The sequence below is a fragment of the Brachypodium distachyon genome, chromosome 2, assembly GCF_000005505.3.
Source record: "Brachypodium distachyon strain Bd21 chromosome 2, Brachypodium_distachyon_v3.0, whole genome shotgun sequence".
In the NCBI taxonomy this organism is placed as follows: domain Eukaryota; kingdom Viridiplantae; phylum Streptophyta; class Magnoliopsida; order Poales; family Poaceae; genus Brachypodium; species Brachypodium distachyon.
In genome coordinates this window covers 16,422,160-16,434,170 of record NC_016132.3, presented here as the reverse complement: position 1 = coordinate 16,434,170, position 12,011 = coordinate 16,422,160, and the positions used below count along the sequence as shown (strand labels likewise).

The 12,011-nt window shown below is 48.1% G+C and overlaps 1 protein-coding gene and 2 pseudogenes across 1 annotated transcript; all 3 read right to left on the bottom strand.

The window, feature by feature from the left end:
- Positions 1-21: 21 nt before the first annotated feature.
- LOC100830931 (probable protein phosphatase 2C 50) lies at positions 22-2,352 on the bottom strand. The gene is given in 4 exon segments (NM_001317885.1): positions 22-362; positions 1,363-1,468; positions 1,552-1,896; positions 2,020-2,352. Coding segments are annotated over 4 exon segments (1,125 nt in total).
- Positions 2,353-7,781: 5,429 nt separating this feature from the next.
- Positions 7,782-9,131, bottom strand: LOC100836325 (annotated as a pseudogene).
- Positions 9,132-10,096: 965 nt separating this feature from the next.
- Positions 10,097-10,974, bottom strand: LOC112268513 (annotated as a pseudogene).
- Between the last annotated feature and the right edge of the window lie 1,037 nt (positions 10,975-12,011).

Here is a 12,011-nt window from a genome sequence, read left to right as displayed (position 1 = left end):
CCCAGGTTTATTGTGGCCATGTCAGGAATTGTTCTTGGCTTTCCTCCGAGGTTTCAAGTCAACCACAATTACACTGATATTGTCCCCACTTCCTTTCTTCAGTGCAAGCCTCACGAGATAATCCGCTGCTGCTTGCGCGGCAGGATCGGTGGATCCATCACCTTCATGAGACAATGGTGTCGCAACACTGTTATTCTTGTGCCACTGCTGGATTTGCCGGCGCGCAGCTTTGCATGCTTCTTCATTCGACACGACGTCCCACAGCCCATCACTCGCCAAAATGAGGCAGTCATCATCTTTTGCCCGAGGAACAACTGTCACTTCTGGTTTTGATATGACAAATGGCTTCAAATATCGGTCACCTGCAACATCAGCAATTTCCCGTTTAAGTTATGTGAGGATGCAACAAATTTGGACAAATGCTATCCAATGCACAAAGAAATCAGCTGAACTATCATTGGTTCAACTAAATTTTCAGTTGAAATTGGAGGAACAATGTTGTCCAAATGTTTGCACTGTATCTCATCTGAATGGCACAAGAGATGTGAACAGATACAACTAAGACCCAGTATTAGCCATGGTCCAAGCTGCAAGTGCCACTTGCATGAACTAAGGTACCTTTATTGCTCGGATAAAAGATGCCTTTTCTACTTGGCAGGTGACATCTTTTCTTAATCACATCAGCATACAAGGTATCTTCTTTTCTTAATCACATCTTCAAACTCGATTCTATCACAGAGGTACATTTAAGCTCATTATTCAAGTCCAACAGCAGGATTAGTGGCAATATCCAGACAGTCATCACCGTAACAAGATTGCAAGAAGAGTTAAGTCCTACATACTTTATATGTTGGATAAAAACACACCGTAACTCAAATTGTCGATATTTTAAAGTAAAACATTTCATTCGTTATATAAAAGAACAGATAACCTAATAAATAAGCCGGCAAAAGGAAATATCTGACCTCATAAAATAGACATGATTTTTTTTTGCAGAGAGACGAAATAGGAGACAATGTGCTGTCTGATTTTCATATGCTTTCATAAATGACCAGAACTACGACAAACAAGTGACACCCAAAAACTTGGGACTTCATCTTCCATACATGACGGATCTTAGCATGGTAGCATACAACGAGAATTAATACCGACAGCACTACTATTTCCATCTCAAAACAGAGCAACCGCAGAATATCACTTCTATGCACCGGATCAAGTAATTTTATATCACGCTCTGATGTTGCTATAACTAGCATCATGTGTATGTCCTTATTATGGTGCATGCCGTACAATTCGTTTGATCTAAAAACTAGCAAATGTGCTAGTACAACATAAATCTGGTACAGGAACAAGTATGCACACCTATTGATCGTGACATGGCAAGTATACCGGACACCCGGGAACCATTCCACTGGATGACCTTGCCTCCCGCAGCCTCAATCCTGGCTCGCTCATCCTTCCTGTCAGGCTGAAACAACAAGGCATGATAATATGAGCCCAAAACAGTAGAACACGTGTCGTCACCCACCCTCACAAAAAACCTTATTCTACCTTATGATCAATTGAAAGCGCCACGGGCTCCTTCCCGCGCGAAAGCACGATACGCGAATCGCCGCAGTTTGCGACCACGACATGAGAGGAGCACACGACCACGACGACCGCAGTCGAGCCGACGTTCTCCGCTGCAATCGGTTCTGACCGGGGCTCCGGGAAACCATCGACCAGCCTGCTTGCTCGGCCTGACACCTCGTCGTCTACTCTCTGGAAACATTTGGTGAAGAGCTCTTCCCAGTGCTCCTTCATGTCCACATCGCTCATCTCCCACAAATCCTTACTGGGCCTCCTCAGCTCCTTGCTCAGGACGTCGTGGAGCCTCTCCCGGCAATAGTTGGCCACCTGCAGGACAAACACGAAGAAGCCACCCACAGATCGTCAAATCACGGGGCAGGGGCAGGCTAGCAGCGGCGACGAATCGATCATCCAACGCATCCCAATCGTTTTGCCCAAGCCCGCGCGTACCTCGGCGCCGCCGTGGCCGTCGAAGACGGCGAAGAGGTGCGCGGGCAGGCGGAGCGCGTCGGCGTCGAGCCCGAGCCCCTCCAGGTCCTGCCGCCTGGCGAGCAGGCGCACGGGCACGTCGGCGAAGCGCGGGACGGCGGCGCACGCGTCCTCCATCTCCCCGCCGCGGCCCGGCGTGGCGACGCAGCCCCACACCGGCTCGCACTCCATCAGGTACACGCTCCTCTTGCCCCCCGCCACGAGCGCCGCCCTCCCGTCGCCGAGATCCAGCCTCTCGATCCCGCCCGCGCACGCCGCCTCGTCCTCCGCGCAGATCGCCTCCGCCGCCGCCATCTCGGCCGCCCAAAAAACCACACCCTCCGCCCGCCCGCCCTCTTCACCCCAAACACAACCAGCACCTCAGCCGCCGCTACAGACAGAGACACACACACACAACACAACACGAACACGCAGAGAGAAGCTCACGCACGCACAAGTGGCTGCAGCCGCAGGAAGAAGATGCGGCGTGTAGCTATAGGCGCGGACCTAGGTGGGTGGAGCGGAGAGGAGAGGAGGGGAATGGCGCGCGCGCGTGTCATGTCCTGGGAGGGGAAAGGAAAAAAGGAAAGGAAAGGGAAGGAAGGAAGGCAGGGGAAGAAGAAGAAAGCAGCGAGCGAGCGAGCGAGGTGGGGAAAGGGGATTGGCCGGAGAGAGCCGTATCGGACAGGTCTTCCCGTCTCTGCTGCTGGAGGGGTCCGCGTGGCTCTCCTATCATTTCTTTGTCCCCTCCGGATGGGTTCTGCTACGCCCACGCCACCCCCAACGCCCCAACGCACACTTGTTCTTCTTGTTCTGCGCTGATTTGTCAATCGGTTCTTTTTATTTTTGAGGATTTGTCAATTGGTTTTCATTAGTACGAAAATGATGTTTTGAGAAATACTAATAGTGTAATGCGCAGAGCATTGAGTGCTTACATGCAAAAACAAATCAATCGTTTTAGGTTAGTATTATTGTTGCATAAGGGTGGAAGACTGGTTGTTGACTTCTCGTTTATCAAATCATTGGGTGCTTAATGATATACTGATGTCAAGCCTCACGAACTGCCAGGAAGGTGGGCGCTGGACGGGAGAGGGAAGGGGGCCGCGCCAGAAGGGAGAGGGAGGCGGCACACGAAGGGAGAAGGAAAAAAATCAACCAAAGACAAGATTAAGGCATGCTGATGACAAGGATCGAGGCACGTAGAGGCGGTAACAAACCGTCAATTCTCCCTCCTTTAGAGTTTCTAGAGATTTGTGTACATGTAAAGAGAACATGCTCTTCAAAAAAAAAATGCATGAGTTGCATATCCTGAGCTCTTTTTCCCTTAGGGTATGATGCAGAAAAACCTAAGAAGATATCTTGGTTCTTGTTACCATCCGTGGATATACCTTAGGGTTTGATGCCCACTATAAATTATTCAATACATGTAGATTCTCTTCTAGCTTCTTACACATACTAGTATTCAAAACCTCAACATATCTTTCGATGTTGATGACCCGACATTTTAGGTACATGGGCGACACGTGGAATTAAATATCAAATGCGAGTCATACTAGCTGCCAAAAGACCTCTCAAACAAAATCTGACAAACAGAAAAAAAATCCTAAGAACTGTCACCGGGGACCATGTGTCGACCTCCTACGAGCTAAACCTGGTGCGTGTCCCTTGCAATTTCTCCTTCTCCCCCCATGCACAATTTCCTCTTCCAACTGGCCCAAGCCTGACACGTCGCCACGAATTTCATGATGACGTACTACGTCTCCTTCTCCTCCTAATTCTCCAGCCAATGAGATGGCGCCACTTGACGATGGCATCGACAGCAGACAGACAAACAAACCGCAGCAGCAAAGCGGTTGCGTCTTCAAACTCCAAAAATTAAACAGCTGCCGCCGTGTCCTGCTGCCAGCTGGTCCTGCCAGCTTGCCCCCAGCTTTTTGTAGTCTGTGAGCCGTACGGCTAGGTAGCTGCTCGCGAGCGAGCCCCGGGGGGCGTGCCATGTGTCACGCGGCCGTGAGAGTAGTTCCGGGGATAACAATTGCGTGTACCGGATTGTTCGTACTGGCTAGCGAAAACGAGAGGGGGGAGTTTTGTGTGTAAACTGATGAGTGATGAGAGCGAGGCGTACAAGGATGGATGGGTGGATGGCGATTGTAGGAGGCCACGGAAAGTCGAAAAGGACCGACGCGAGGTGGGATTTCAGTTTATGGCGGAGTACAGTATGAGAGAAGTGCTTTTTTGGGTTACGTGGATGGATGGAGGGATTTTGGTCCAGTCGAGGGAGCGTGTGGCCTGTGAGAGAGGACGTTTTGGTTACGGATATGGTTATACTATATCCCTAAACTAGAACTATTGAATAGATTTATTATTCAGGAGTGATCGATATATAAATTGCTTATTGAAATCGGGCTCTTTATACGATTACCGAACAATTCATATGCATGCATGGCACTTTACCCCTACCCGACCCTTTGCCACGAAACAAAGCGCGCAGGGATCCTTGACCCGACCGACCGGCCGTTGTGCATGCAGGCAGGCATCTGGCTCCAAAACAGATCATTGGTAACAACGAGCTCGATGTCTTCCGCGGCGTCCACGCGAGCCACTACTTGTGCTATGTACTCCAGCGCACTATAGCTAGCTAGCTGCTGTCGATCACTTGGTTTCGAGGAGGAAGCTAGCTAGTCCCTATCAAAAACACTTGGAATTAATCCACACTTACACGCGAGCTTGATCGAGCTTCCTTACGTTAGTACGTGTGCTGCCGGCGGATCTAATCCGTGTGATGTGCATGCGGACACCTGCAGCCGCGCATGGCAACCCACCGAAAGTCCGAAACCGATGAGATGAGATGAGATAGGACTCGTAGTAGCAGCAGCAGCAGTAAAATGACAACCTTGACGTATCATTTCCCCGAAAAAACTTGTGGAATTAATTATGAATCCGATGATTAATAGCTAGCACGTGTGGGCTAGGATCCCTATCTTGGGTAGGAGTACGTAATGTACGTACGGCACACGTATTGCTTGTTTTACACATGCATTTCGTGCATATACCTATAATTTAATGGACTGCTTTTCATTCAATCTCTCCGCTCCCTCTTTGTCACCACCTCCGCAACCGCCTCAATTGGAAGTGGCATAGCCGTCTTCAGCTCTTCCAAATGATGTTAAATAAATCAATAAAATGTGTATGTGTGTAGGCCGGAGGTTCCTTCTTTTCGAAAAAAATATCCAGCCACCAACGCATATCTATTTATAATAATGATTAAACGTACTGAACGCCGCATCGCATCTCAGATGGCGGAAGTCTTGAAAAAACCGTTCCATAATTCTTGTCTCAAATTTGTTCAAAAAATGATGTATCTATTCTTAAAAAACGTCCAGATACATGTAATATTTCGACAAGAACTATGGGACAGAGGGAGTACTAGGATACTCATGCATATTTGATTCTTTATTTCTGAAGAACTCGACCCCCACCTCTGCATCAGATCATCTTTCAGACTGACTCCACTAATCTTGCTTGTTCCACCGGTCCATGACTAACTTCTTCACCCTTTCTATATTTTTCCTTCCTGCATCTTCTACTTCTTCAACACACCATATGAAACCATCTGCAAAGATACTGCAGCTCGTATATGCGCCAACTATCCACAAGAAATGATTCATTATCCGCGTATTTCGACACGAGCGCCTACATGTGTCAGATGATGTAAGAAGCATCAGATGTATGAAATAAGGGGGGAAGTATATATCTATGCATACAAATGTGCAAATGTGATGTCTGAGGCATATATATACCAGTGGGGGTCATTGGATCTAGGCTTGACTTGCACAGAAAGCAGCTCCAGGAGCAGTTGGTTCGCCCAGGCTATCCTGAGAGGAACCTTGTACTGCTTCGTAACTCCTGGATTTGTCCTAAGCGAATCGCCGCGTCTTTCTTCTCGTCCATGGTGCAGGGCTGGATATACGCAGCAGGTTAATTTTGCACAAGCACACAAAAGATCGGTCGAGTGAGTTCACGGGTAAAAAAGAATAATAATAGGGAAGAGTACCAAAAAGATTCATGGATCCCAAGTGCAATGTACTGTACCCAGTGGCCAGTGTATCGTGGGCTGCTAACTACTCCCTCCGTTCCATATTAAATACCGAAATATTACATGTATCTAGACATTTTCTAGATACAGATACATGCATATTTGGATAAATTTGAATCACTTAATTTGTGATGGAGGAAGTAGAATGATAGGAGGCAAACATGGATGCAAATGCAATGCAACCTTATAAGTTGTGCATGGGTTAACTGTATTTGCGAATTGCGAGTTACTTCACTAATTAAACATGAAAACTAGGTACTCTCTCCGTCCAACAAAAAATGTCTCAAGTTTGTCAAAATTTGGATGTATCTAGACATGATTTAGTGTATAGATGCATTCAATTTTATTTAAAACTGAGACATCCTTTGTTGGACGGAGGAAGTAGCAGGTTTGAAGATGCTATAGGAAGATGAATATATTCAGTTTTGCCGTTTCAATTTTGCAAGTTACAGGTACGTACTCCCTCCGTCCACGAATAAGTGTATTTTTAGATTCGTCCTAAGTCAAACTTTTCTAGGTTTGACCAACATTATTGAAAAAGATAGCAACATATATGACATTAAATCGGTATATTATGAAACTATATTTCAAAACGGATCATAGGATTTTCAAAGGAAAAATAGAAGATTCCAACCCCAAGGAATAATTCCTATAGATGCCATTTGGATCATAGGATTTGCACCAAATGAATTTCATAGGATAGGATTCTTTCCTCTAAATCTTGGAGGAATCCAAGCAGGAGGTCTAACCTCTTTGAAAATTTCTTTTTAAAGTTTCCATGCACCTTCTCTCTATCTCTCTCCTCTCTTACTTCATCTAGTCTCAAAATTCCTATGTTTTTTCTATGAAATATCCAAACACTTTTTTTTAACAATTCCTATGTTTTGAATCCCTGCGGTATACAAAATGCCATGGCATTTCAATTCTATGTTTTTTCGATCCATATGACTTTGCAATCCTGCAATCCAAAGAGTGCCATGAATGTTTTCCAAACAAATTGGTCAAAGTTTAATATCTTTGACTTAAGACAAAACTAAATGTACATTTATTTGCGGACATAGGGAGTAGATGGATCCAGGGGTAGTATTATCGAGGGAGAAAACGATATGAAGAGATGTTAATTCTGCACGGAAGTACGGAACGCACCCTGCAGTGGACGAGCCTCGTCGGGACCTGCCGTCGCTCCTCTGAGATGATCGCCGCCGCCTGCGTTCGCTGGAGTGCGCGGAGGCCGCCGAGCCTCGCCGCCGCGTTCTGAAGCGCCGCTGCCATTGCTGATTCGCTAGCTCTCTTCGATCGATCGATCGAATCCATGCCTTGGAAGGATTGTCGATATCGGTAACAGAGGATCGAGATGCAGTCGTGTTGGGAGTCCGTCACGAACATGAATTAGCGCTTGCTAGGGCAGAACACACCCGGATTCGAACAGGGAGTGTTCTCCGGTTCTGGAGGCAGGCGCCGCGAGTGGGCTAGTGGGAAACTGGCAATGGAATCAACCGATGGACGGAGGAGTCTGGCTCAGAAACGGTGCGCGGCGGCTGGCTTTTGTGCATTGAGAAAATACACTCTCTTGGCTGGGCCAGCAACGTGAATGCCTTAGAGAATGGGCTGGGCCTGAATGTGAAGGCAGAAGAGAATAGGCTAGGCCCGCGGGGGCTACTCGGTTCTTTCGGTTTCTCCATTAACCGGCCGGGAATAAGAAGTTAAGAACCCAACAGAACAACCACTAGTTCACAGTCAGAGGAAAAAAAATCGCTCAAAAAAAAGTCAGAGGAAAAAAAAAAGATATCACAAACACCACATTGTCCATCACTTGGAAGCTTAACGACATCCATGATGGCTGAACAAGTCTCGCGCCACCACCACAAAACACTCGTGTCCAATGAAGCTCACATACACCTCCAGATGCTCGATAGATCATACAGGCCCAGCGAGGAACGTAAACCCAGACCCTTGCAACGCGTCCTCGACGATCTTGTCCAGCCGTGCCGCCATCACCGGCGTCATGTGGTTACTCCAATCCCCAGCCACCCCTTTCCGAAAGAAAGACTCGTTCTTGACGAACTCCTGAGTACCATTCTTGTTGACTTCCACGTTCTTTAGGACGTCAATACTGCACAACTCAACGATTTGCTCCACCACCCCTGCCGCCTCCTCCTCGTCGGAGAACGTGCACCCCATGAACTCCGCCAGCTTCCTCACGTTGCCTACAGGATCACGGAGCATTTCCTCGTACCGGAGGAAGAGCACCTTCTCGGGCCTTTTCCGGCTTTCCTCCCAGTAGCCAACAACATGATGCCACTGCGGGCCGCAGATGCACCGGCCGTCGCAGAAGAGCTCGAATGCCTCCTCAATCGTGAACGACGTTGCCGCCGGTGGTTTGTCCTCGTCGTTGGATCCAGCTACAATTGCCGCCATCTTCTTCTTGGTGAACAACCACATGGAGACAAGCGCGTCCTTGGGGTCTCGACAAATGTACACGATCCCGCGTCCAGAGCCCTTTGCCGTGATGCACTCCGGTAGGAGGGAGTAAGGCATGTGGGTGGCGATCACCCGCCGCGAAGGGAGCTCTGCGAAAACATTGCCTTTGTCTCCCGAGAGCGAGAAGGCCATCTCCAAGAACTTGACGCAGTCGTGAGGATTACGATGACGGAGCGGGTGGTCGGGGTCGCACGGCGGGTGCTTAGTCCGGTTGAGCGTGGTGAAGGTGAGGGCCATGAGCCAAGTGGTGCCGGACTTGGGGAAGCTGGCGAGGAAGACATCGGACGGCCTTGGCTCGAATCGCTTGTGTGCACCTAGGATGCCCGGGAGGAACGGCTCGGGCATCTAGAAGCCGTTGCACTGCCTGAGCGGGGACGGAGGGCACCGCGTCTCGAGTGGCAGCGAGGGGATCGCGAGCTCGGCCATGTCTTCGTCGGGAGCAGCCATTGTTGGGTGGTGTTAGGTGCATTGGCGTTGCTTCCTGCCATATATTTGTACATGGAGGCATGGAGCTGGTTTACAGTACATCTCATGCATTTTTTTTAGTTGATCACGCTTGCCGCGGGGAGCTGTTTTCAATGGCTCAATACTAGTTTTAGCAGTATGATTGGCACCTACGCTCGATTATGCCTTAGTTTATTTGCACGAGCTTTCGTTCCGAATATATTCTTAGTAGTGGAGTATAGTTCATTTTTCAACAGCATGATTGGTACTGATCCCTTGTTTTTTTGAACTGTTTTGATAATTTGATTGGTACTGTACCTACTTATGCCTTATGTCTGGCATGCATGCAGTTGATAGTTTATTACAGTATGAAGTAGAGTTTGTGCACTATACATCACCCTCAGTACAAGCTTGCCGACACTTTTGTTAGCCAAACAGTGGGAAGTGAAGAAAAAAGAAAATGCCTGAGAAAAATTGGTCGCCACAACTTTGGTAAAGTTTATCTAGAATATAATGTCAAGTGTATGATTTACAACGTTGACTGACATCGAAAAAACTGCAGCGCAGGCGCTACAACTGAGCCAAGGTACGCACCCATGACGGGAGTGTCTATTCCTCAGTCGCTTAAGAAATAGTTATTTCTCAATCGACAATCGTAGCCATCCAATGAAGATTTTTTTTATCCATCGGACCTGCATTAATCTTACATGAATCTCAATGATTGAATCAAAAGTTTGTTATCATCGACTATTTCTTAGTCGCCTAAAAAAATAGCAAAACCGATTTGATTTCTAATGTCTTTAGAACACAAAGCACTCTTAAAAAAATATAAAATGACGTCGGTATGATTTTTTTTCTCCTTTAATTTGGATTTGCCCTTGTTCATGTAGGGAAATTAATAGGGGTGAGTGGCTGCCTAATAGGGAAGAGTTTTTATTGATTTCTCCCAAGTCACGTGCAATGCATACATTGTTTCTTGCTTCAAGCCTTGAAGTTGAAGGTGGGTCTGGTCGTTGAGTGGTTGTCTGCTCCGGCGGATCACCCAGGTGAGTCAGACTCGCCGACAGTGAACGTGAACCCTGACCCTTGCAACGCATCCTCGACGATCTTGTCCAGCCTTGCCGCCATCGCCGGCGTCATGTGGTTGCTCCAATGTCCGGCGACACCCTTCCGGAAGAAGGACTCATTCTGAACATATTCCTGGGCTCCATTCTTGTTCACCTCCATGTTCTTCAGCACGTCGAGGCTGCACAACTCGACAATGTGCGGCACCATGCCCGCCGCTTCCTCCTCGGCAGAGAACGCGCACCTCATGAACTCTGCCAGCTTCCTCACGTTGCCCGCGGGGTCCAGGAGCATTTCCTCGTACCGGAGGAAGAACACTTTCTCGGGACGCCTCTGACTCTCCTCCCAGTAGCCGACGACCTAGTGCCACTGTGGGCCAGTGGCGCATCGTCCGTCCCAGAAGAGTTCGAATGCCTCTTCACTCGTGTACGGTCTTGGTGGCATGGACTTTTTGACGGCTGTGGCAGCTTCCATCTTCTTGGCGAACAACCATGTGGAGACGAATGCATCCTTGGGGTTCCGGCGGATGTACACGATCCGGCCTCCGGAGCTCTCTGCCGTGTTGTGCCCCGGCAGTATAGAGTAGGGCATGTGGGTGGCGATCACGCACGGTGAAGGGACGGTCATGAACACGTCACCTTTATCTACAGAGCGTGCTAAGGGCACCTCCAAGAACTCGACACAATCGTGGGGGTTGTGGTGCCTCAGTGGGTTGTCCGGGTTGCACGGGGTGTGCTCAGCCCGGTTGACGGTGGTCAAGGCGAGGGCCTTGAGCCAGGTGGTGCCGGCTTGGGGAAGCTAGCGAGGAAGATGTCGGAGGACCTCGGCTCGAACCGCGTGTCGGTAGCCATGTTTCTATGTTTCTACGTAGGGCCGGCGTTACATTTCTTTCATTTTTTAGGTGGCCATGCTTGGCGCGCGGTTGGAGTTGTGATGCTTTCTTCGTCCAACAAAGGATGTCTCAACTTTGAGTAAATTTGAAGAGTAAATTTCGTAAAACCACGGTTTTTTGGGGCAGTCGTGTCGCTGAATCACAGTTAACATAAAACCGTTCGCAGAGCCACACATTTTGAGTCAAGTTGTCTCAACCAGCCCGAAACCGGGTGGTTTGGCGGTTTTGCTTTATTTTTTTACCGGTGGGGCCCACCTGGCGGACACCATGTAGGCCTCGAAAACTTGCGGGAGTGAGAAGGGGGATAGGGGTTTAATCGCGGGCTAATGGGTCAGGTCGAGTTGGGGCTGACGTGGCGTACAACAGGTGGGCACACCTGCAAGAAAACAAGCAAAATCGTCAAACCACTCGCTTTCGGTCTGGCTAAGACAATTTGATTCAAAATGTGTGGTTCTGCGAACGGTTTTCCGTTAGCTGTGGTTCAGCGACACGGCTACCACAAAAACAGTGGTTTCGTGAAATTTACTCAAATTTGAATGCATATATACACTAAGTCATATCTAGATACATTCAATTTTTGACAAACTTGAAACATCTTTTGGTGGACGGAGGGAGTACTATAATTGTGCACGAGATGCTTGGAAAAATAGTTTAGGGTCTCAATATATTCCAGTACTTTTTAGCTGTATGATTGACTGATTGTCTGATTGGCACCTTATTACGAGTTTTGACGAATGCTTTATTTCCACGAGCTTTCGCTCCCAATAGGGAATAGCTTAGATTAGATTAATCGATGGCTAATAGGGAATAACTTAGGTTAGATTAATCGATGGCTTGTTAATACCTAGTTGGCTAGTTCTCGCTTGCACTCTAGCAAGATGACGGGAGTACTTTTTATTCTCTCAGAATTTGCCTGGTCTGCTTCAGTAATCTATTCTGATCAGCGAGAAAACAACGGATTGTGAGCTCCGGGCTGTCGGTGCCATTGACCAGGCC